We start from the raw sequence: 27,274 nt of genomic DNA, 5'->3' as shown, positions 1-27,274 counted from the left end.
AATGTCAAGTAAATTTTGACACATGACAGTGAAGAGCGTTGTTAACAATCTGCCAAATTTGATTGAATTAAAAAAAATCCCCAAGTAGCCTATGTAAAGGTTCCAAAATAGAGCCCGCCCTCCAGCTGCAGGCCTGTGTGGGCGTGTCCGCAGAGTGCGCTGCGTGGAACCCTCCGATGTCAGTCACGTACGTCTCTGTAGCTATTTGCGGCTCACACAGCCACATGCTAACTTTCGCTATGTCTACTAAACAGTTAACTCTCCCCGCAGTCATAACACAAAAAAAAGTGAGGCGGCGACATTGGACAAGCTGACGCCATACTGGTGAGGTCACTGCCTCGTTAGCTCGCTAGCCAAATAGCTCATTAGCTCACGAGCTAGCACACGTAATTAACAGTTATCATTCCCTGAAGTGGCTCTGTTGTGAGGGCCCACGCGGCTGTGGTGAATTCAACGGGCTCCAACGCTGGTACGCGGGACCGCCGGTGGCCACTAACCAGGTGGACCCGGGCGGAGCCGTCCGGAATGACCCATTAACAAGCTGTGTCGTGGAGGTAATGTCCTCTGTTGCTACGTCAGGCTGTCTTCTTAACGTCATTGTCGGCCAGAACACCACTTGGGCCAGACTCAGAAGAAAGACGGTAATAAATTCACAGAGGAGGCTGTGTGGGTTTTTCTCTTTTGCTCCATTTCTTAGAATGCAATTTCTCTCTGTTTGCACATGTACATGTTTGTGTTTATGTTTTTCTAAACAAGAAAGAATAACCAAATACAGGTTAATAAGTGACCCCATACATAGGATAAATAATAACAATAGTCGACTACAGTTACAAAGGAAATACATCAAGAATAAAGTTAAGCTAGCGACATTTACACAGGTAACAGGCACTTCCTTTATTATACTCTTATTCTGAAAGACTAAGTGCACCACTTAGCAGATTGTCGTAGACTTAGTGATGGATACATGGTAACTTTCACTAATTAACATCACGTAAAACACTAATAAAGTGTTCTGTTGGAACAAGTAATGGCTAATGCTAGCAAACTACTTAATGTATACTTATGTCGCTACTCACTTCCTCATTGACGCTCGCATCGTGCGCCTATAAACAACAAAGAAACCTAACATGCATCTATGTGGAATTTGGGAGGAAGTAACCGGAGAAAGCCCTGAAAATTGGCTGGCGACCAGTGTGTACCCTGCCTCTCGCCCGGAGATAGCTGGGATAGGCTCCAGCACGCCCGCAACCCTACTGAGGATAAGCGGAACGGATGCTGAATGAATGAATGAATACCTGGAGAAAACCTACACAAGCACAGTGAAATAATGCAAACGCTACACAAGAAGGCCAGAGCCGAGATACAAACCCAAACCTCAAAACTGTGACGTAGATGTGGTAACCACTTGTATTAGTAATTGAACACACAACAGCAGGAACTCATCAGCAGCTAAAAAATGACACATACAGTAATGGACATTTTCAGCCAAAGGTACCGTGACTCATGCATTGCAGGCCATTTTATTTTGTCAATGTCAAAGTCTGCCTAAGAGAGTTTTATGTTTGTCTGCATCAGTAACTTTATTTTTCTCTCTTTCTGCAATGTGCTTATTTTAGCATAACGTTGGCCCGTTCAAGTAAGAACACTTCACCGTGAAGCTGAAGCCGCGTGACTCACTGCCGCATAGGTCAAAAAGCCGTCTTCTTTTCGGAGTTTGTTCCGCTAATTGCAGGAAGTGACACACCCGACTGATGCTGACTCCAACGAAATGATTTATGTTTCGCCCCTCACTTTGAAAAGTTCATCAACACTATTTTGATAGTAATAAAAACATGCCTCGGTGGAGTTTATACTAACAAACGCTATCTGTGGTGCAACACAGCGATGGTGCGAGTCTAAATTTAGCCGCAACGTTCTCAGCGGCCTCGGCCCCGTGACTTCACCCGGGGGCAATCAACCCGTGTCTGGATAAACTTCCTCTAAATCTGCTAACAAGAGAGCGGACAAAGAGTTTAATTGGCAAGCTTTGTTTGGCTTCAGTTTTTTTTTTTTTTTAACTGACAAAAACAGGGACGATTAAATCGTAACAGAGCCACCAACATAGAGGTCAATACTTGGTATAAACATCCTATAATAGGAGCACATTGCCTTCGAAAGAAATTCACATTAGCATATAGTGTAGTATATAGTATTCTGTTTATATATTATTATTTATGTATAGTTTTCAATCCAATGCTGCTGGCTAGTCTTGCTGTTGTATTCATTTAGTATCTACAGCATTTATTAATGTGAAACATTAACATCTGCATATACCATATAGACTATTGATTTATACTACATAAATATTTTTAGCTGTATACAATACAACAATACTTGCTCCTGTTCACATTCTTATACATGCATATTTTGTATTGTTACTCCATGTACACCGGCGGATATTGTATGTACATACTGTAAATATGTATACTGTATTTGGATTTTCACAATTTTTAATTTGCCTTGTGTCTTGTTTTTTTATTATTATTATTATTATTATTATTATTATTATTATTATTACATCCATTTTCTGAGCCGCTTATCCTCACAAGGGTCGTGGGAGTGCGGGGGTACACCCTGAACTGGTTGCCAGCCAATCGCAGGGCACATATAAACAAACAACCATTTGCACTCACATTCACACCTACGGGCAATTTAGAGTCTTCAATTAACTTCGCATGCATGTTTTTGGGATGTGGAAGGAAACCGGAGTGCCCGGAGAAAACTCACGCAAGCACGGGGAGAACATGCAAACTCCACACAGGCGGGGCCGGGGATTGAACCCCGGTCCTCAGAACTGTGAGGCGTGGGTTTTCTCCAGGCACTCCGGTTTCCTCCCACATCCCAAAAACATGCATGGTAGGTTAATTGAAGACTCTAAATTGCCCATAGGTGTGAATGTGAGTGCGAATGGTTGTTTGTTTGTATGTGCCCTGCGATTGGCTGGCAACCAGTTCAGGTTGTACCCCGCCTCCTGCCCGATGATAGCTGGGATAGGCTCCAGCACGCCCGCGACCCTAGTGAGGAGAAGCGGCTCAGAAAATGGATGGATGGATGGAGTTTTAAGATCATTTTAATGCTTAAGCAAAGCACCAGGCCAGCCTACCCATGGATCTGTCTCACCTTTGACCACAACTTCCTCCATTATCTTCCTCAGATCAATCTTGAAACTCAATAGGATTACTGATGTGACACAAAAACAATAATCGCTAAAGAATTAAAGAAGATCAAGTATAAAATGGCGATTACTAAAGTGGCCGTTTAACTCGCCCAATTTTGTGATTTTTTATCATCCCAAAGCTACAGTAGGGAGGATTAATTCTGTAAATACTGAAGAGCATGAAACATACAGTCTGGTTTGCTGCACCAAAAAAAAAAAAAAATTCTTATTATTATTCTGCCAATTTTCCCCAGTCTACTCCTGCGACATTCCTCCACCGATATAAAACATTCAAATTTCAAAATATTCACCTTATTTAGGACATCTCTAGAACTCTTCTCTACATTCCCAAAATTCCAACTTTTCCAACAATTTAATATTCCATTAAAAAAATACCATTTAAATCATTGAAAAATGTTAAAAGTAAATTTTTCACAACTTATTCAACCGATTCAAACCAACCACCAACTTCAAACTGTTTAGCTCATTCAGGACATAGGGAACTGTTTATCACAGACCCCAAAACTCCCAAATGTTTCACAATAAAGTTCCACAATGGCAATATTTACCCTCTCCTTCAATATTATTTGGACCGTTTAAAACTATTCCAACATCAAATCTCACATTCCACATTTACACACAATTTCTACAAAAAAAAGTCAGTTTAGTATGTTTGTTTTATTGGTGCACCGGTCCCAATATCGTTCGCCTAGCATGCTGTAGTTGCCGAGGTAATGTTTTTAGAAATTAAGAAAAAAAACACAAATTCAACGAACAAGAAGAGTCCAGTCCAATTCAGCCTTTGGAAATTTACCAAGACCTGGATGAGTGAGAATCTACACGGATCTCAAAAAAATAAAAATAAAAAATAATAGTAAGAACATTGGTATTTTCGTACAGATAATGTTATAGTGAGTTAAAAGGCAATTGGGCTATTACGATATGTAAATATGCACTTTTTTAATTCACCCATCCATCCATTTTCCGTCCAGCTTCTCCTCACTAGGGTCGCGGGTGTGCTGGAGCCTATTCCAGCAATCAATAATAATTTATTGCGAATGATTTCGTGGACCCTCACATTAACCCAGTTTGAGAACCACTGCCTTCAATGTGCTTCAGGCCCAACAAAAAAACATCCTCAAATGAAGACCACTCTAAGGGGCAGGAATGTGTTTCTTTGAAAGAATTCACTTGCAAGAGTTAGCAGTTGCACAACACACACACACACACACTAAGAAGACACAGAGAGAACAAGCAGAGGTGGTGAGATCAGATCAGACAATGGTGCAGTCATATTTATGGCCTTTGAGTTTGAATCACAGCCTGTGCCATTTCCTGTGAAATGGGGCCAAGTGTGTATGTGTGTGGGTTTGACTTCCTGTTTAAATACTAATTTTGTCTTTTTTATTTTGATGATACTTTAATTACAAGTCTACTAAGGATTGACATTGGACTGGGTTTCATCGATGGTTTATAAGTGGAAACCATGACAGCAGTTAAATGTTTGACGCTTGCCTCCTACAGTAAAATTAAGTGAAACCAAACCCGGCAAGGTTGTTCCCGTTCTGTTGGCATAGTTGTCAATGTTGTGTGATAGTAACACGTACACAAAATAATACTATCAATGTTATAAATAATTGCAAATATTATTTTTAATATTTTGATATACAAATATGTTAGGTATGTTTGTATGTTTTTATTTGTTTACTAAAGAAAATATTGAATCATTGTGACCCATTGTATGAAATGACATATTGTACATGGAAATTGATGATTTTGTTTTGTTTTATGTCAAGTTTTTCAGGGTTAAGGGGTAACATGAGGTGATCGCTTGTCGGGGCAGGTCTGATTTATCAACTGTATTTGTTTCGGCAGGGTTTAACAAGGCGATTAAACAATTTGAGCTTGCCGATGGAGAACTGAAGACTAAGTCTTCGAGACAATTTGGTGAACAAGATTTTCTGTGTGTGCGTGGGTGTGTTCATGTTTTTGGTTACGGGATGTCTGGGGGATCACTCAGCTGCGCGCCAAGAACACTGAGCCAAGTTGGCCATAAACAAGTTCATTAAAAGTAGAGTTCTGACACAGACACACGTTGGATGAAACATACCTTCAGATTGTGTGTGTGTGTGTGTGTGTGTGTGTGTGTATGCAGCCCACCATATGAGGGGCCGTTAGGGACATTATTCCGGATTAGCTCTCACACTTACTATTCAAATGCTTTCACACACAGAAACTACTGAAAGGCTCTCATAAACACAACTCAAACACTCTTACACACAGTGTCTTGCTCTCATTTACACTACTCAAATGCTCTCATTTACACTAGTCAAATGCTCTCATTTACACTACTCAAATGCTCTCACACACACGTCTTGCTCTCATCAACACTACTCAAATGTGTTCACGCGAACACGTCAATCACATTCTCGGACCCATCACTGGCATTCATGAGTTCATGTCAATCATGCTGTAACGTGAATAGTGTAAATCTTTTATTAGGTAGTTCAATTCAAAACATTTTTATTATAGAGATGAACTCCACACTGCACACACTCAGAGTGAAGTATTTCATACATAAAATATGTATTATTTTGATGATTGTAGCACATAGCAAATAAAAAAAATTCCCCATATTGAAAAACTAAAATATAACGTCAAATGAAATAGTCAATTAATTCAAGAAATAAAGTGATTTTAATGGAGAAATGAGGCTGGAATTTGTCCTCTGAAAAGTACTTCAGGTTTTAATCACTCTATGAGTACTGAAGAAAAACCTTTCAACTATATTCTAATTTATTGAGATGTACCTATATATAAAAAACTCATAAAATATACAGTCATAAAAATTTTACTCTGACTGTGTGTAGTGTGGAGTACATATCTATGACATGAGTTTCACTATGACAATTAAATTCCTTCATTCCCTTTGGACACTTCATTAGGTACACCGGCGCAGGGGACCTGAAACGCAACTATCCGGCCATCCTGCCTGCAACGAACCGTATACGTTTCAGATTGTAACGCAGCGGTGTTGAAACTCTGCCTTGAGTCCAGGAGTAAACACACGTCCACTGCCCTTTAGCCCAAAAGGCACATTTATTCGGCATCATCCGCGTCTGAATCATGGCATCTTACTCTTCATAGATGAGCCAGCCTAGCCCTACGTCATACAGCCTAGCCCTACGTCATACACGTAAATGTACTTTCATTCAATGATTCTTAGTCACTTTAACTATTGCATAACCAGTTGGTCCCAGGCTGGTCAGAATGCAAAAAAACCATTGGAAGTTTTGTACAAACAAGTAATTAAAGTGATGGATAAAAAACCAAGGCACTATCATCACTGTGCAATTTTAAAAAAATACAGTCTTTTAAACTGGGACAGTCTTCACATATTTGCAGATTTAAATTTTATTTATAAAGTACTGCATGATTTGGCTCCAGCTCCTCTGGCTGAGTTCATCAGCCAAAGAAACAGCTCTGAGCGTGTCACTCGAGGCTCTGTCAGAGGTGACTGTCTCATTCCTCTTCGCAGGAGCACTTTTAGTAAGTGAGGAGCGCTGGTGAGTGGAACTCAGTACCTGAGGAGGTTAAATTGCTTACAACAAGGCCTTCACAAAAAAACTGAAAATGTGGCTAGTTAACACCTACAGCTGCCAACACTAAAAGACAAGTATGTTATGATGTTTTCATGTTATGATCAAATGATTTGTGGATTTATTCTCTCTTAATAGTATCGTAAGTCTTTGATTATGTATCCTGTATTATATTGTCATGTAGATGTATTTTACTGCTTTTTTATATCATGGCCAGGGGACTACAGATGAAAACTAGCCTTCTGGCTAATTCTGGCTTTTTTAACCACGTGTACTTCATGTGTTTTATGAAGTTGCATTGTCCCCTTTCAACTAAACTGATTAACGATAACTATTGTACTTTATGGCTGTTGGTCAATGCCATATTTTTTTATTTTGAAACCACTTCCTTTTCAACTCACATAAATACACACTCACATAAACATGTCGAATCTATTCACATACCATCCTCAAATTCATTCATAAAATGTACTCAAATCCTTTCACATTTCCATCTCACATGCTCACATACATACTTGTGGGGAAAAAAAAGAAATCTTGGGAGATATATTTTAAGATAGATAGATTTCAGTATTTCAATAGTGTGTGAGAGCGTTTCACTAGTGTGTATGAGAGCATTTCAGTACTGTGTGAGTGTTTTAGTAATGTGAATGGCAGTGTTTTAGTGTTGTGTGAGACCCTCTCAGTAGTGTGAGAGAGTGTTTCAGCAATGTGGATGAGAGCATGCCATTCATGTGTATGATAATGTTTCAGTAATGAGTGTGAGAGAGTGCTTTAGTATTGAGTTATGAGAGAGTTTCAGTAGTGAGTGTATGAGAGCGTTTCGGTCGTGTGTATGGCAGCATTTCAGCAGTGTGTGAGAGCGTTTTACTCGTGTGTATGAGAGCATTTCAGTAGCATTTGAGTGTTTCAGTCGTGTGTATGGCAGTGTTTTAGTAGAGCATGAGAGCATTCCAGGAGTGTGTGAGAGTGTTTATGACACCCGTGAACGAATAAAGTAACGATGAGTGTCGCACCTGAGGCCGCTCATGAGTCACACGAGTCACACGGGGTCAAATTAGCAGCTAGCGAGCGACAGACGACACAACGCTGACTGTTAGCAGCTGTGTAAGAAATGAGGAAACGCAGGTTAGCTCGTGGTTTTGATGGTGACGCGCGTGTCCTCGGGGCTGCTTTTGTTATCCTACACACGCGCGCGCACTGGACGAGCCCGGTTGCAGGTTTTGGAGGCAGTTTTATTCAGTTTGAAGCAGCTTTCCATGGTTTACGGTGGACATTTTAGGTCATCCATTAGGTCAGGTTCATATTCTGCAGCATGCTGAACGTTCTGTTAATTATTTCCACTCTCATCAAAAAACAAATAAACATGCGTTGGGCTTTTGGTACCGTTCTACAATAATAGGGTACTGTCACAGCAAGGTGGGAACATACTGGGAACGTGCTCTGTTCTTTAATGCGGCCCACCAAGCATTTACAATATCAGCAATCCTGTAATATTTGCTGCATTCATTACTTTATTTCTAATACTATACCTCATTAACCTATCTGTTTATTGATTTATTGTAAATAATAATCCATCCATCCATCCATTGTCCATACCGCTTTATCCTCACAAGGGTCGCGGCTGTGCTTGAGCCTATCCCAGCCATCTTCGGGTGACAGGGTGCCCTGAAATGGTCGCCAGCTAATCGCAGGGCACTGTAAATAATAAAATAATACTTATTGGTCAATAATAAACAACTTGACATATACAGTTAACAGTTTTGCATTTGTTTTATTCAATAACGAAATCATGAATTGTGATTGAATTAATTGAAAATTTAAAAAAAGGTAATGAAAGTATTTATTATTTTATCATTAAAATGAAATTCGTATTTTATGTTTTACATATAGTTAGACCTTTGTAACAATATTTTTTAACCTAATCTACGAATGAAGCGGCTAATCTGTAACATAAAAAAGTGGGAGTGAATTATTATATATCGAAATGAACAGTTTTACTATGATCTATTACAATTTGTTTCTATTTATTAAATTTTTATTTATTTTATGTACTAATCTCATTAAATAATTGGTTTACTGCACAGTAACTAACAAATTATGATTATGATGATGATGATTATTATAATATTACAGTTTTACACATACATTTAATAATTTTTTCAGTTCAGTTCAGTTCAGTTTATTTTTGAAAGGGGACAATGCAATTTCATAAAACACATGAAGTACACATGGTTAAAAAAGCCAGAATTAGCCAGAAGGCTAGTTTTCATCTGTAGTCCCCTGGCCATGATGTAAAAAAGCAGTAAAATACATCTACAAGACAATATAATACAGGATACATAATCAAACTATACTATTAAGAGAGAATAAAACCATAATTTTTTTGATCATAACAAAAAGACAACATAACATACTTGTCTTTTAGTGTTGGCAGCTATAGGTGTTAACTAGCCACATTTTCAGTTTTTTTGTGAAGGCCTTGTATGTTGTAAGCAGTTTAACCTCCTTAGGTACTGAGTTCCACTCACCAGCGCTCCTCACTGACCAGGCTGACTTACTGAAAGTGCTCCTGCGCAGAGGAATGAGACAGTCACCTCTGACAGAGCCTCGAGTGACACGCTCAGAGCTGTTTCTTTGGCTGATGAACTCAGCCAGAGGAGCTGGGGCCAAATCATGCAGTACTTTATAAATAAAATTTTAATCTGCAAATATGTGAAGACGGTCCCAGTTTAAAAGACTGTATTTTTTTAAAATTGCACAGTGATGATAGTGCCTTGGTTTTTTATCCATCACTTTAATTACTTGTTTGTACAAAACTTCCAATGTTTTTTTTTGCATTCTGACCAGCCTGGGACCAACTGGTTATGCAATAGTTAAAGTGACTAAGAATCATCGAATGCAGGTAAATTTTTGCAGCTTCAGTTGACATTTCATTCCGAATTGCACGAAAATTTGCGAGGTTTAATTTGATATTTTTACACAATTTGTCAATATGGGCTTTAAAGGAAAGCTGTGAATCTATTATTAACCCAAGATATTTGTATTGGCTGACAATTTGCATTTTTTCTCCATTAACAAGTATGTCGGGGTCAGGTGATACTCTATTTGTTTTAGTGAAATACATGCCTACAGTTTTAGAAACGTTTAGCTGTAGACAGCACTCCTGCAACCAAGTTGTGACACAGGACATTGTATTAGTGAGTTTAGCAGCAACAGTATCTTTGGAGCGACCATGAACAAAGAAAACTGTGTCGTCTGCATACATTACGCACTCTGCTTCAGAGCAAACAGTGGGCAAATCGTTGATATAAAGACTAAATAAAAGGGGGCCCAATATTGATCCCTGAGGGACTCCAGAGGTTAGCCTAAGAGACTCTGATCTGCAGTTGTTAACTGATACAGATTGTGTTCGGTCATGCAGATATGATTCAATCCAGCTCACAGCTTTGCGAGAGAAGTTAAATTTTGAGAGCTTGGTAAGAAGAACAGAGTGATTTACTGTATCAAAAGCTTTCCTGAGGTCCAAGAACACCGCCCCTACAACTCCACCCTTGTCGAGAGAAGATTTTATTTTCTCAATGAAGAGGATTTCAGTGGAATGCTTGGATCTGAAACCAAACTGCATGGCGTGGAGAGAGGGGGAGCTGCTGATTAAATAATGGACAATCTGCTCTGACACCCATTTTTCTGCAACTTTGGAAATGGCCGGAAGAATGCTTATAGGTCGGTAGTTATTCAGAGAAGTTGAGTCACCGGATTTAAAGACAGGGGTAACAATAGCAGATTTCCAGGCCTTTGGAAAGTGACCAGATGAAATTGAAAGATTAATGATTGAGGCAATAGGAGGAGCAAGAGTTGAACCTAGATCTTTGAGCATGCTCGTGTCCATTCCAAAAACATCCTTTGCCTTAGATGGTTTGAGTGAATGAATTAAATCGATAACTTTGGTCTCAGTAATATTTGTAATAGTAAAGAACTGCGTTGTAGACAATGCAGGGTATTCCTTCATTTGTTTTACTGCAAACTTAGAAGAGATTTCTGACACAGATTCAATGAAGTAGTTGTTAAAAGCATCAGCCATCACTTGAGGTTCCGTCAGGATGTTTCCATTTAATTGAATTTGCATTAGTTTTGTTTTGTTATTTTGTGTAACACCCAATAGTTTTTTAATATAATTCCAGGTTATTTTGGAATTTCCCTTCGCACTATTCAGAGCAGTAATGAAAAAGTCAGCTTTAGATTTTCTTATTTCTTTCACTACCCTATTTCTCAGTGAGATAAAGTGCTGTCTATTGTATCCTGATTTGACCGACAACTTCAAGGAATGATCGCGTTCTTTCATCAGTTTCAGAATAAATGTGTTTAACCAAGGCAGGCCATTCTTTTCTAGCTTTTAGTTTAATTATCCGTGTAAATTGTATAATAATTTCTTGTTTTTATTTATTTTATTAAACAATTGACTAATCAATCATAATTAAAGTCATTAATTTATTCATCTTCCGTTCCGCTTATTCTCATTAGGGTCGCGGACTTGCTGGAGCCTATCCCAGCTATCTTCGGGCTATCTAATTCAAAATTTAAAAAAATATTTAATTCTTCATTCAGCGTTAAAATGAAAGTATTTTATATGTTTTATGTATAGTTACACAATGAGTTAGGTACATAAAATTACATTTAAAATGTGACTTTATTTTGTTTACCTAATCTGTCCCATGTGTTCGTTTTAAGAATCAAAGGTGGCTCTGCAGCAACAAAGTTTGCCCACCCCAGGATTTTACAGATAAGTGACTTTTTTTTTTTATTATTATTTTTGATTGCAATTTATTATGAAACAGTTGACATGAAAAGCAAAAACAAGTGTGACCAATAAATGCATTCAAGCACATCCAATTGCATTGATGTCATCTCTCCTCATGTACTGTAACGTATCAAGCAGCACTATTGTCCTCAATTCATTCATTGCTTTTTCGAATTCCCTGTCTGAGGCATTTTCCAGTTTACAAATGCATTTCCAGCTGCTATTATTAACAGGCCCAAACAGAAATGACGGAAGCTTTACGGGACAAATAAACTGAAAAGCAAAACAATAGAAGCCAACATTTCCTTTTTGCTACACTGTACCCATAAATTGTGCATGTAAACACGACCCGTTTTTTTTATTAAATAATTATTCCAGTTCCCAGTGTGATTAGGAGGGCAGCTGTACATTTGAGTGCGCTTTACAATGGCAATGTATGTGACGTCATGCTGCTGTTCGGTGGGGGCTAAAGGATGTTTCATTTAAACAGTTTTGGCTTTGTAGGGATATACAAAGTCCACTAATTGTTCCTCCCACATTCTGCCTACTAGGTTCACGTCGACGCCCATAAACACAAGAGCAGAGGCCGACAAAAGGCTGTAATTTCTACCTTTTATCTATGATTGAAAGTATAGCATGAAAAAGTTGCTCCCAGGGCAATGTTGTTCAATTTTAAAGCTGCATAAGTGATGGATGAGTTGGGTTTTTTTTCCATCGGTTATCTGTGATTGATGAACCAAGCTTTACAGGTGACACTTTGGCAATGTGTCTGAACTATGTCAAGATGAAAATCCATTTTTTTAAAGAGAGCTCGTAAAACAACAAAACAGTATGTAACCCAGTGGAACCTAAATCTCACGAATCAATCTCAATTCTGTCCCTGTTAATACAAATAATCTATTGTAGTTGTAGCCTGCGAACCTTTTTATCAACCATACAAGTGTAAAAATGTGTCAAAGTGACAATATTACAGTGAACCCCCATTTATGGCGGGTGGATATGTACCTGACATTTTTATATAGTTTTACCCTCCCAAATGCTTGAAACACATTTAAACTTATTAAAATACACAAATAACTGGCGCTCCTTTAAAACTCCCATGCCCAAAAAAAATTATGAGAAAAAAACGTAAATGAGTGAGGGATTACGTAAAATAAAAACACGCGTAAATAAGTGGGGGATCGGGTTAAAAAGAAACACGAACAAGCGGGGGTTTCTGCCAATAACGGAGGATAGGTTGGAAAAAAAGAACTGTGAGGCTCTAACCAGTCGTACACCGTGCCGCCTGAATTAAATAATATTGCAATTATCCATCCATCCATCCATTTTCTGAGCCGCTTCTCCTCACTAGGGTCACGGGCGTGCTGGAGCCTATCCCAGCTGTCATCGGGCAGGAGGCGGGGTACACCCTGAACCGGTTGCCAGCCAATCGCAGGGCACATACAAACAAACAACCATTCACACTCACAATCACACACAGTGGGATAGGCTCCAGCACTCCCGTGACCCTTGTGATGCTAAGTAGCTCAGAGAATGGATGGATGGATGGATGGATAATTAATATTAAAATTGACGACATTTAAAACATGAAATATAATCAAACATATTAGAATGAAGCTTCTAGCTCTTTAACAGCTTATTTTTTACTTTTTGAAGAAAAAAAATCTAGTACAGACCACTTTTATTTACTTTTCATGTAGTCTACAGTACATTTTTTACTTCTCAAGTACAGTACATTTGTTTAAAGAACAGTTCAGTTGTATTAAACTGAAGTACAGTAAATGTGCCTTTTTTTTAAATAAAAAAAGCCTCTGTATCTTTTTTTTTAATAATTATGTTGGCTATTTACGGTGGTACTTGGAGAGCGAAATTGTTTTAGGCGATACTTGGGGTAAGAAGTTTGAGAACCACCGGCCTAAATCATTTTTAACTTAATGTCACAATATTAATACGTTTATCTGCGCTCTATTTTCGTGACTGTCGTAAATCCGGCTCTGCACGTTTAGGCGGGTTAGACCCGGTCTTGGTAATTTTGTGGACCCACTTACATTAGTGCGTTTAAAAGTGGGAAGTCTGCGCTGGTCTGGGCGTGTTCACAGCCAACTTCAGTCCTGTCCAATCGAAGTGGCCCCTGTCTTTCCCTTTAAAAGCAGTGAATCGTCTCGCATGGATATGACCCCATCTACGGAAAGAGGATGCAGCGATGTGTCCGTGACTGGAGCATTGAACGTTTGTGGGTACCCTTATTAAATGAACTGGTGAAAACTGCTGGCGACTTAAACTTGTCCACGGACCTTATGGAGCGACATCTCCTGCAAACAATTGTTTGTCACATTAATTCAAAGAAACAAAACAAAAACAAAAGGGAATTACATATATATTGAAAAATCAAAATGTTCGACCAAATCGTCAACGTAATAATAGAAGTCCTCAACGCTAACAAATATTGCGAAACACTATATACAGGCTAATGGAAATTAACATAGATGTTTTGGTAATTATAAATCTTAAAACTGCTACTTTAACACAGACAGAGCAAAAGAGTATTAAAGGTGTATTTAAACACCAAATTGTTCAAACAATATCATTTCGTCGAACGAACAGCTGCTAGCTTAATGCTAACATATGAAAATGGGAAACGCAATAGACGGGCTAATGGAATTTAGCATAGCTGTTATGGTCGTTATAAACTTTCAAACAACTGCTACTTTTACACACGAAGCAACAACACATACAAACTGAGCATACAACAATTCTCGCAGGCATCTGTGGAAGCAATATTACTGAATCTTAGTTGGGGACCTCCTCTGCCTCTTCCTCTTGGTCTTGGTTACACTGCATCTCTTTGAGTCTGACATTGTGAATCACTTAAAATGTTCAGACTATTTGATTTTAAAAATATGACACAAGCTGCAAAACATAATGTAAATACAGTGTGACACAAGTTATGTCACAATACAAATGGGTTTGTGGGGGAAGAGTTGTGCGTCTGCGCGTGCGTGTGTTTGTGTGTGCTTGTTTTATTTGTGTTACCGTAACTGCCAGCAGGCCTCAATTACGAGCAGCGGCGTCCATCTCGCGGCCGGACAACAGGAAGCGTGTGTTTGTTTTAAGCGACAGGATCTCTTAGCACGGCATATCTGTGTTTACTGCATCTGCGTCTACTGTCATCACTAACCTCAACACATGCACACACACACAAATACACACATGTTTAAAAAAAAAAAGAAAAGCTCATAAAAGCTCAAGCTGAGGTTCATTAGTGGGAGTCCCTTTTTTACACTTCCTGCACTTCTTACGCACTGTACATATGACACCCTTTTCTTGTCACTTGCCTTATTATCTTTAATAAAAGGCCAACTGCTGCCCCTAAGTACGAAAATATTGAAAGTCACATTAGCTTCTTATGCTAGCTATTACCTGACTAGCTGGTAATGACCATCTTTTTTTTTTTTTATTAATAAAACTTTTTGAAGGACTCTTCTGTGACCGGTGCTTTGCATTTGAGTCCATAGTGAAGATGTAGACGAAGCTACGTTAGTTTGTTGCGCTAGCTAGCTTGCTGGCCGCTGAGCGACTAACTAGTATTGACCAATTTTTTGCAAATCAAATTCTTTCATTTGGCTCTCCTGTGACCCGTGTGGTCAATTTCAGTTCTTTGTGTTGTTGGACATTTTCTTTTTTTTTTTTTTTTTTTGCAAGAATACATTGTACGTGCCAGCACTCCTCAAAATTGTGTTCTCGTAATACGAATTAAACAGGATAATTAATCAACTTCAGGAGGATGTTTATTAAAATCGTCATCGGTTGCAGACCGGAAGTTACGTCACAACTGCAGTAGAGCGTTGCCTTGTTTACAGCACATTCGAGTAAGCCTGGTTTAGTAAAAATAGATCGCTAGGAACTGTAACTGTGTCAGGCCATTTCGCACAATCGCGTTAGTGAAAAGATGTAAAAATAGCTGCCCCTGTAGGCGTGTAGATGCGATGTGTTAAACCTTTTTTGTTTTTTAGAATAAATACTTTGTAGATTTAAGTAAACAGCAGCAGATAAAGAATATATGCACATTTAAAATATAAGAGAAAGTGTTTAGTTCCCCTTTAAGTTACGAATGTATTATGCTACGTTAGCTTCTCGGGCTAATTAGCTAGCTGCCAACCGACTAGCTGATGTTGACATTTTGTTTTTAACAAAACTCTTCGGTTTATTGGCTCTTCTGTGACCTGAGTTGTGCATGTTATTCCATCTGTTTGTGCTGTTCGACCAGGAGGAGCACAGAGTGAAAATATACAGTAGACTGCTATGTTAGCTTCACACGCTAGCTTTCTGACTTTTGCTTGTCACTGGTGTTTGTTTTGTACGATTTGACATGATTGTTTTCATTTCACCCTAATATGACGGTGAGGTGATACAGTGGAATATTCCAAGAAAAGTGCATGATAACGTTGCAGCAAAGCTGTTGTGCTGTTTGTTATGTTTCTTCTTGGCATGAACGGATAGAAAGAGTCATGGAGATCCTCCAGTGAAAGTGTGTGACTCACGCACTTTTGTTTATTACTGCCAGCGAATCCTTTCAGGGAGCGGCGAGTGCATTAGTCACTTGAACGAGGGCAAACTTGAGTGAGAAGGACTCTCCACCTACAGTATACTGCACGTCTCCAGCGATCAACCCACCCACCCATCCATCCGTCAATCCGTCCATCAATCCATCCTTGCTTTGATTCTGTTATCATGCGATGGACACTTAGCCCATGACTTCATAGAAGTTATGGGAACCATGTGTGGGATATTTGGAGGGCTCACTAAAGTCATCTCCTGTCTCAACGTTGTCACCACTGGAGACAGAGACGGCACTCAGATTATGGATTGAGATGGTTTCATCCCCGACGCCCCTCCACTACCCCCGATGTTACCCCCCTCACTTCTTCAGCGGAAAGCAAAGCAGGATAGCATATACACCTTCTTTTAAGTGTTGTTTTATTCATTTGGGGCAAAGGTAATTGTGCCCCACAAATTCCGGCAAACATGCATTTATATAAGTGGGAAGCTGTAAACTATATTACTGTAATTGTTTTTTTGTACGGGGGGGCGGGGGGTTGGGTCGTGATTGTGCACATATATGCATTTGTTCATTATAGTTCTGTAATTCTTAATTTGGGGTAAAAATTAATGTGCCAAACAAATTCCATCTAGCATTTATTTATATTAATTGGGAACCTGTAAAGCATTAAAACAGTGTTACTATTTTGTCGGCGGGCATTTTTGTGCCTCGCAAATTCCGCCAAGCATTTTTTTTTTATCAATCATGAAGCTGATAAGCCATAACAAAAGTAACCCCGAGCAGGTATTCACAGTCCTAAAACTTTTTTTTTTTTTTTGGTTATTTTTTTGCAGTTTGGGGCAAGGACTATTGTGCCCCATAAATTTTGTCAAGAACGTATCCATATAAAATGGATGGACATTGCGAGTCCTTGTGCTGTTTTTTGTTTGTTTGTTTTTTATTTATTTATTTATGTATTTATTTATTTATTTGGATAAAATGATTATGCCCCACAAATCCTGCCAAGCATAAGCAGGTACTCATATCAGTTGGGAAGTAACGAGTGCTGTTGTTGTTGTTTCAAAAATGAATTGTTATGTGACGATGAGTGTGTTTTGTCATTGCAATATGACTTTTAGTTAATGGGGGGGCGAGAAGTGGAGGGAGGGCTGAGGAGGAGGAGGAGGAGTAGGAGGAGGAGGAAGAGGAGGAGGAGGAGGAGGAGGAGGAGGAGGAGGAGGAGGAGGCAGGGAGGGAGCAGGAGGGGGAGGAGGAGGAATACTTGGAGGAGAGGAGACGCATCTTCTGCGCAGTGGTGGAAGCAACATCTCTCAGTGAGCTACGGACTCTTGTTTTTGTACTTCGGGGCTCTTTTCTCTCTTTTATTATTATTATTATTTTTTTATTTTTTGCATTTGTGTTTGTGTTTGTGTTTTTGTGTGTGCTTGGCATACGATACGTGGACCGTGATGTGGATTTACACGCTGCTGCTGACTCTCTCCGTGCTGCCCTGCTCAGGTAAGTTCGACCGTGGCACGAGCAAGTGAATTAGTTCAGTTAGTCTGGCATGAATAATGTTGTTGCATGCGTGTAATTTGTGAAACCAAATTGTGACCCCCCCTCATGACCGCTTTGTGTAATTTAAAAGGATTTGGATGCGTCATCCCCTGTGGTTTTTGCCTGTGTGTATCAGCCCCGTCTTAAGTGATATGTTAGTGATTAATTATGTTGTGAGTCATTGTAACATGTTGTCACTCAGCAGGGAATGATACATATTCTTATATACGACCATGTATTGTGTTGTCATAATGTGAAGTTTCAAATGCAAACAACTCTTTTATGACTTTTAAAAATGTTTCTGTTGTCGTTGTAATTCATTGTAATCGTATATTGTTCACCTTTGCCCAAGCCATCTTTCACATACTGTTACCTAATAAAAAAAAAAATACCATTGTGCTTGCTAAAAAAATATTTTTTTTTTCTTGTTTTCCAAGCATTCAAATATGACTTATGCAACTGTGCTCTTAGGCTAACAATATAATTCAAATTATGCTGTACGTAGTGGAAGAGGCTAATTGTTCTGCCTGCCACTATACGTCACTGGCATAGATAGATGAACAAAGATACATTATTTGTAATAAATGACGTGTTTTTGATCAATTATGTGAAATTGCATCATTTCTCATGGCAACCTAATGGTGGTTTGGAAACATTGTTGTATTGGGCAGTGTGTCAAACTCAAGGCCCGAGGGCCACATGCGGCCCACCACACCATTTTATGTGGCCCGCCAAAGCAAATTATTTGAATCAACTTCTATGATTCTTGCTAAAATCTGTACAAACATTTCAAATTGTTGTATGTAATAATAACATTGATATATTACAGGTATACTACAACCATTTTTTTGTTAACAAACCCATTGTTTGTCAGTAACTTGATCAGTAGTTGAACAAACAAATAATTATCCCTGACTTCTGTTTCCAAATAGAGTTATCCATCAATTTGTTGTGTGGATCGGGCCAGACCATGAATAGCAAAAATTCATGGATAACTGATGCCCATTTTGGAAAAAAATGAACAATGAAAAAAATGAAAAATAATTTTAAGAAAATTGAAAAAAAAAAATCAACGAGCAGGTAAATCTGCAGCTGCCAAACCATGCATTTGTGGGGCTCCACTGATTTTTAATGAGGAGATGAAACATTTATATGGTCATAACGGCCCTCTGAGGGGAATTGTACCAACAATGCGGCACGTGACAAAAATGAGTTTGACACCCGTGGGTTAGCACTTCTGCCTCACAGTTATGAGGATCGGGGTTCAAAGCTTGGCTCCGGCCGTCTGTGTGGAGTTTGCATGTTCTCCCCATTCTTGCGTGGTTTCCCCCGAGTACTGCTGCTTCCTTCTACATTCCAAAAACTTGCATGTTAAGTTGATCGAAAACTATAATGTAAGGTGCGATTGTAAGTACGAACGGTTGTTTGTAGGCCCTCAATATGTGCATAAATGACAAAGTGAGTAGCGACACACAAGTAATTTAATTTATTTTAATTAAATGAAGACATATATATGTCATTGTTTGTCGATAGGTGCCCTGTGATTGGCTGGCAACCAGTCCGGGGTGTACCCCGCCTCTTGACCTCAGTCAGCTGGGACAGGCTGTAACTCTTCTGCGTTGCCAATCTAATGAGGACAAGTGCTAAAATATCATAGAGTTGGATCATATTAGAAACAGCTCACAATGCCATTGAATGTAATAGGCTACAATATCAAACCTAAGCTAAAGGAATACATCCTTGACGTCGTATCTCATTGGATTGCACCAAATGTTGTGTCCAACGCATAATGTATGTGGTGTCTTTGTGTCAGAGGGCAGAAGAAATGCACTGCAGGACTATCAGAAGACTGATGGCGTGCGTCTGGTTGCCGCGCTCCCGAGCCCCTCCCACCTGGCCAAAAGCAGGAAGGTCAGCATGACCAAGTGTGCTCGAACTTGCAGCCGCAACAAAAAACTCCCTTTCACTTGCAGGTAATGTCATGTCTCCAATGATATGTCAATGCATGGAAATCTTTGACCTTGTGAAGCAGACCCTAAAATGGCTGCTTCATACAAAAATGGCAGACTTCCTGTGTCTTTTCACGCATGGCTTTTTCAGACTTTTTTTGTAGGCAGGTTTCAACCTTAGTCACGATGCAGCACCCGCAAGCAATGACAAAAACTAAACTTCTTGAGCATCACCGGTCCGTCTCGTGTACTTAATTTATATTTGGTAGCAATTGGACTCAAAATCATGGATGTGTTACTCTTCGAAGGGACCCGAAAATGGCCAAAATGCCCTTACAATAGGTGCCTTATAAAAAAATGGAATACTCACTTTTTTCAGCATGAGCTTCTTGAGACTTTTATGCATCTACCAAATTTAAGTGTAGCGGGCTTTGGGGACTGAATTTTGAAAGACCCCCAGGGGGCACTAAGTTTGAGTTTATGTTTTATGACAAATGCAGTAATCAAACTTTGCTGCGATGCTGCGCCCACACACAATGACAAATTATTTCACCCCCCCCCCCCCCCTCCCAGTGTACTGTCACTAGTATGTGAAGTATACATGGTTTGAATTAGGTAGCAATTGGACAAAATATAATCTTGGATTTGTGAAGTATACATGGTTTGAATTAGGTAGCAATTGGACAAAATATAATCTTGGATTTGTGAAGTATACATGGTTTGAATTAGGTAGCAATTGGACAAAATATAATCTTGGATTTGTGAAGTATACATGGTTTGAATTAGGTAGCAATTGGACAAAATATAATCTTGGACTATTTCTCATTTCAAGGACCCCTGGAAATTACAAAAATGGCCCTAAAATGGCCACTTCATTTCAAAATGACAGACTGCCCGTGTCTTTTTGGTTCTTGAGACTTTTTTGTGAGTCTATTCTTGATAGAAATGTTTACCAAATTTCTTATCGCTGAGTGAAAAAGGCTTCGGGGGCAGAATTTTCAAATAAGTCTGAGGGATTGATTGATTTGCAACCGCGACCAAAAGTTAATTTTCACACAACTGCAAAATAAATTGGCCTAAGCTTAATAATGCTGACCGAACTAAACAATTTCAAGAGGGTCTTGTACTTTTTTTGGTGCTTCTCAGGTATTCACTGAGGTGTCTTTCAAGTTAAGGGCGCCCCTCTTAATTGCTTTGCATGTAACAATGGCAATAATTGAGTGGAATGTTGCCTGTGTGCTTCACTTTCTCACTTTTTGTTCTCCTCTCACTGCCTCATTTGTTTTTGTGTCCAGAGCGTTCGTCTATGATCACCAAAACGGGAAATGCCACTGGCTGTCTTTTGACCGCAACTCGCCCTCCGCGCAGACGCAGCATGACTTGAACGTCCAACTCTATCAAAAGAAAGGTGATTCTCCCACTTGTCGAAATCAATTTCTATTGTTGGTTTAAAATCGATTAAATAACAGCCCAGAGGTATTTTTAGACTTGTTGAGATGTCCCTTGAGAGGTAAACAAGGGAAAGGCAAGGACCGACATCTTTGTTTATTGTGTTGCAGCACATTATGCTTCATTTTGTGTCATTAGGCGACCTTTTGTGTAAACCGTAGAAACTTCTCCCGCCCTCCAAAAAAAAATTAATGCTCAACTCTTCAATGCAAACACATTTGTCTCATTAAGCAAAACCCATCCATCCGTCCATCCATCCATTTTCTGAGCTGCGTATCCTCACAAGGGTCGCGGGAGTGCTGGAGCCTATCCCAGCTATCATCGGGCAGGAGGCGGGGTACACCCTGAACCGGTCGCCAGCCAATTGCAGGGCACATGGAAACAAACAACCATTCGCACTCACATTCACACCTACGGGCAATTTAGAGTCGTCAATTAACCTACCATGCATGTTTTTGGGATGTGGGAGGAAACCGTAGGGTCCGGAGAAAACCCACGCAGGCATGGGGAGAACATGCAAACTCCACACAGGTGGGGCCTCAGAACTGTGAGGCAGACGCTCTAACCAGTTGTCCACCGTGTCACCTTAAGCAAGACCGTAAAAAAAATTCCAACTCTTTCTTTCAGACTATGTTCGCGAGTGCATCGTGGGTACCGGTCAGAGCTACAGGGGTCGAAGGTTGGTGACAGTCAGTGGGATCCTGTGCCAGGCCTGGGCCTCCCCTATTCCTCATGAACACAAGTAAGGAAATATATCGAGTTCTGTTTGTTTTGGCTTGTTAGTGATGCAATTAGTCAGGAGCTGTAGGCTACGCTGCATGCTTGTGTACACGATATAGAGCATAAGGGCTCCTGGGGTGCAATCGCTCATCAAAAGCGCACACATCAGTTCTTCCTGCAGGCCCCAAAAATGTGTGTGTGTGTGTGTGTATGTGTGTGTGTGTCTGTGTGTGTGTGTGTGCGTTTGCGTGTGCGCGTGTGTCTGAGAACACGTTTAGGATCATATCTAATGGCCTAGGGGTGAAGCTGGAGGTACCAAGCATATTTTTTGTAATGCCCTGTAAAAATAAAACAAGCCAATTAAAAAAGGTTGTACTCATGCGAGGAGTAAAAACATTTTTCTCCACTGCGTTTGTGGTAAAAGTCTTTGAAATAATAGCGGTTATCAGGAGCGATTCAATGTGTACATTGAGTGTCAAAGCCCAGTTGCAGTGGAGGTGCTTTGACTCGACAGAAAATACCAAAAAATGAAAAACAAAAACAGCTTCAAAAGAGTCATCAAACGAGACCATTGCAAGTTGTCCACCGAGCGACTGCTGAAAAAAACATTTGACAATTATCACTGCTAGAATACAGACGATAATAAGAACTCTGACCCCAGGAAGCTAGTTCATAGTCGGTAGTGTTCTTGCGCTGATTGAGTGAAAGAATCCCTGAAATTTTGAGGAGGATATCTTGAAAACTGCTACAGGATACTGTCATGTTGACATTTTTGACTGAAAAGGATTCCTGCGTCAACAAGTGAAGCAGATGGCTTGAAAATTGTCACTGCAGAGAGAGAGGGACAAGGCTTATGTGCCAATTTTGTCTTTATCTTCAGCGAGAAGAGGGAATGCGCTGGACGATGCACCTCCTTGATCTTGCGCCGATTAACTTATTCACTGTCAGCTGTGTTCAAAGTAGAGTAGCCCATATTGCCAGGCTCTTTAGAGCATTTTGACTGATCTTTCTAGACCCATAGAATATTGCGTTCTACGACAAAATAAGGACTCTACCTACCAAACCTACCTAAAGAAATAGTAGACTCTCTTCTTTCATCCAAAAAGTCCACTTTTTCCATTCTTGTATTGAAACAACGTAATAAGAAAGAGAAATGTTATGTTTACCCTAATTTTAAACTAATTTGGCAATATAATAGACCGGCATCAGGATGAGTCAAACCATGCTATTTCTCCCAGCTAATCAATAAAGACAATTTACTGACTGATCATGATGAAGTTTGCATATTTTCTCCAGCTGGTTAATGAAGCTGCCGGTTAAGAGGTGATCTTTCTGTCACCACGTGGAAAAACACTGTTTGGCTCACCGTGAGGAACTCTGGAGGCCCGGGGCCATGTGCGGTCCTGATGGAGAATATATGAGTCACCGCCATCATTGACGACGTGTTTACATTTCATTCTGCTCCTTCCTCTTGGAAAGCTATATTGTTTCACTTGTATTCTTTTCAGTAGTAGGACGTAATCAAGTACAACTGATTCTGTAATTTACTTATTTATTTTCTGATGACTAGATCTTGTCAATTGTAATCATTGGCCAGTTTAGAATTTTCTTTTAGTCAGTTCGAAACATTAGCAAAGCTAAGTGAACCCGTGTTCCAAGTTATCACAACAGGTATGTGCAGTTAAGCTTTTGCAAATTTGCACATTTGCAGATTTTTTTTAAAACCTATCCTCCTTTATTCGCTGTTCTTGTGCTCAGACCAAAGCAACAAATACATTACTTTGGCGCCATCTGGTGGAATCCTGGCATTGTTAGGTTTAATTCGTTGGTGGGTTTTTTTTTTTTTTTTGCCTGCATTTGAGATTTCCTGTTTTGTTGGCAGTCTTTGATTGCACTTTGGTCACGTCTGAAGTGAAAGTATGTTTCTGCTTCTCTCCCGATGCAGCTCATGACAATTTGCCTCTATTGCCAGACATTTATTATTGTGTGAAAATGACCAAATGTGAGCTTAACGACATTGTTTTTGTAAAGTGCTCGTCTGCATGCAGTATATGTTTGCCTATGTCAGTTTTGGCTAGCATGTTATTTAGGCAGTTAAGGGGATTTGTTTGTGTTGAATAATTTGATCCACTGTTGTCTATGTAACATGGGTTCATTATTATGTACATGTTAGAAAGATGGTGTTGATGCTTTATGGTCCCTTTGTGTTTGTTTTTCTTTTCCCAAAGATCTCTCTCCACACGCTACCTGCAAACAGGTTGCAGATGGTCTCTGCACATGTGGAACATTGTTTGCGTAACGGCTGTTCTGCTCCCGACAGATTCATGTCCAAGCGTTTCGGTAAGAAGGACCTCAGGGAGAACTACTGTCGAAACCCGGATAACTCCACCGTCGGACCGTGGTGCTTCACCACCGACCCGCGGCCACACCTCAGACACCAAGAGTGTGGAATCCCCCAGTGTTCGCAGGGTAGGCCACAAGCACAAACACACCTTAAAGAGTGGAACCAGTGGAAACTGTGAGGTCCAGCACAATTCAAGACAGGGTTACGGTCTCAAAAGAGGGTTTCAAAGAAGGGTTGGGGGTAAAGATTAAGGGTTCATGCCAGAGTTAGGGTTGGTAGGAATTGCTTTTCTATCAATAAAAAATAAATCAAAAGCCAGGAGGACTCCACTTGCGGGTTCAGAGTGCAGAAATCCTTGTAAATAATCATATGAAATGCTAACCCCTGTTTGAAACCCTAATCCAAGTTTGAAACGCTGATTTGAAACCCTAACCCTGAAACCCTACTTTGAGGGCAACCATAAATACGATGTGGCCTGCGATGAAAACAAGTGTGACACCCACGTTTAATCGGAAACATGCTCGCCCCAAACGATTACAATCGTCTTGCGAAAGTAACACACGCACGCAGCTCGCACGCCATCGCTGACATCTGCTTCTAATCTGCATGCGCTGTGTTGTTGAGAGTAGACCGCATGTAGCATTCACCGTACAACAAATGCAAGCCTCACGCACATGAAAGGCATCGGCACCTTCACGGCTTTCTCACTTAATAAATGATTCGAAGTGTGTATTAGTGTGTGTGTGTGTGTGTGTGTGTGCATACAGTCAAATGTATTCCATAGAAACAACAGAGGTGTTTATTTCCAAATGTTGTGTAATAATGATCTAATATGTATGAAGTTGGATATTTCATTTTTCCAAAGCTCATTATTGGGGGCGGGCAAACGTTTGGTCCCATGCAATGTTGATTGTTTGTCATGATTTTGCAGCGGAGTGCATACATTGCAATGGTGAGGATTACAGAGGACCCATGGACCACACAGAGAGCGGAAAGGAATGCCAACGCTGGGACCTAGAGGAGCCACACAAGCACCTGTACCACCCTGACAGGTAACACACAAAAACATCATCACAAGCTTATGGTTAAATTAGCCAGTCAACAGCTGCTACTCTGACTTCAGCTGGCAGGGAATGTCCGAAAGTCTCCAATAACACCAGAGAAGGTTTTTCGCTAGATGGGTCTGAATTGTCACTAAATATAGGGTTACATTAGTCTGTGTGAACTTTCTTGCAGTCTGGTTGCTGAAGGGTAACCCTCGTCAGCTCTGACTTCAGATGGAAGAGTCTCAGTCTCCAAAAGTCTCCAATAACACCAGAGGAAACTTTCATTAGAGGGGTCTGACTAGTCACTAAATACATGTTTCAATAAGTCAGTGTGAACATTGAGGTGTGAACATCTCCTGGCTCTGACAGAAGCTGGAAAAAAGTCTCTGAGTTTTTGTTTTCTGAAAGAATGGTCTGAATAGACACTAAATATATAGCTAATTTAGTCAGTCACTGATGGTGTAGTGGTACTCTCACCTGACTTTGGTGCGGGCAGCGTGGGTTCAGTTCCCCCTCAGTGCCTGTGAGTGCGAATGGTCATGACTGGCAACCAGTTCAGGGTGTAGTCCGCCTTTTGCCCAAAGTCAGCTGGGATAGACTCCAGCGCCCCGTGACCCTAAACAGTATAAGCGGTGTTGAAAATGGATGGATGGATATTCAGTATGATTTACCTGCAGTCTGGATGCTGAGGGGTAAACATCTCTGTCTCTGTGTCTCAGAAAGTCTCTGAGAACACCAGAGAAAAGATTTCGCCAGAAGCATCCAAAAATTTACACTAAAACATCATCACACGCTTGTGGTTAAATTAGCCAGTCAACAGCTGCTGCTCTGACTTCAGCTGTGAGGATGTCTCCGAATGTCTCCAATAACACCAGATAAAGTTTTTAGCCAGAGGGATCAGAATTGTCACTAAATATATGGTTATATTAGTCTGTGCAATTTGCTTGCAGTCTGGATGCTGAGGGGTAAGCATCTCCGGCTCTGACTGCAGCTAGGAGGGAGTCACAGAGTCTTCGAAAGTCTCCAAAAGAAAGAGGACCCTGAATAAATGGTTAAATTCATCAGTGTGATTTCCTGCTAGTCAGGATGTATGGGTCACCATCTCCTGCTCTGACTGCAGGTGGGAGGTACAGTAGTTTTCGTCTCTGAAAGTCTCTGATGCCACCAGAGAAATTATTTTGCTAGAGGGATTTGTATAGTCACTAAATACCTAGTTAACTTAATCAATATGATTTACTTGCTGTCTGGATGTTGAGGTATAACCATCTCTGACTGCAGCTGGGAAGGAATCTCTCGGTCTCCAATAACGCCAGAGACGAATTTGTTTGCAAGAGGGATCTAAATAGTCTCTAAACATAACGAAACTTGCTAAATTGTCAACACTTCATTGAGCAAAAGTAGCCAGGCTAAAAAAAATGTGGAAAAAGTTGTAATTCTTGATCTCAAGAGTAAATGACCTTTCATTAAGACACCTGGGAACAGTTTTAAATTGTGAATAAAATGCACAATACATCTCATTTAGGTTCATGTGATTGTGGTGCACTAAGAGATTTAGAAGTCAGCCAGTGTACTTAGATCTCCCTGTTGGGAGACACGTGTTTTTAGCAGTGATTTGCTGGGAAAACTCTTCATTCTGACAAATTGCTCTAAATTCCTGGTAAGCCCGGTGCAGATTCTTAAGCTGACACTTTTTTTTAAAAGGAATGTCATACATTTTACTCTCTGATTTTGTGTAATGTTGTGTGTGGTGTGCGGGAGGCAGGAGGAACTAAATCCAGACAAGTGACTAATATTCAGGCAGGAAAATTAATCATGTTTTATTTAAGATTAACAAACCATAAAAACACAGACGAGAGCAAAACAAATGAAATCGCAGCGTTTGATTAAACCAGGTCCTTCACTCAGTGGACTGACAAAGTTAGCAGCAGGTTCTGCAGTCTGCCGTTTGATTAATTGATTCATTAAGAAATGGGCCTGAAAGGGATCCCATTTTATGTTTCATGGGAACACTTCCACGCAAGCAAGACATTTGATATTAATGCGTCCTCTCACTCTTACCTTTTCAATCATTGT

The 27,274-nt window shown here is 40.0% G+C and overlaps 1 protein-coding gene across 3 annotated transcripts in view; it reads left to right on the top strand.

Moving 5' to 3' along the window:
• hgfb (hepatocyte growth factor b) overlaps positions 1 to 27,274 on the top strand; it is a 54,921-nt gene that overhangs the window by 6,436 nt on the left and 21,211 nt on the right. Inside the window, exons 1-6 of one of the 3 annotated variants that reach the window (XM_061773217.1) lie at positions 17,416 to 17,654; positions 19,507 to 19,666; positions 20,938 to 21,050; positions 21,719 to 21,833; positions 24,132 to 24,280; positions 25,087 to 25,207. In XM_061773217.1, the coding sequence (XP_061629201.1) occupies positions 17,606 to 17,654; positions 19,507 to 19,666; positions 20,938 to 21,050; positions 21,719 to 21,833; positions 24,132 to 24,280; positions 25,087 to 25,207 (707 nt within the window). In that variant the 5' untranslated portion in view covers positions 17,416 to 17,605. Of the gene's footprint in view, positions 1 to 17,415; positions 17,655 to 19,506; positions 19,667 to 20,937; positions 21,051 to 21,718; positions 21,834 to 24,131; positions 24,281 to 25,086; positions 25,208 to 27,274 lie in introns of those variants that run through there. The other 2 variants (XM_061773216.1, XM_061773218.1) reach the window with 2 other exon arrangements.

The sequence above is a fragment of the Phyllopteryx taeniolatus genome, chromosome 5, assembly GCF_024500385.1.
Source record: "Phyllopteryx taeniolatus isolate TA_2022b chromosome 5, UOR_Ptae_1.2, whole genome shotgun sequence".
In the NCBI taxonomy this organism is placed as follows: Eukaryota; Metazoa; Chordata; class Actinopteri; order Syngnathiformes; family Syngnathidae; genus Phyllopteryx; species Phyllopteryx taeniolatus.
Note: the sequence above shows the minus strand (reverse complement) of the source record. Positions and strands in the feature narration are given on the sequence as shown.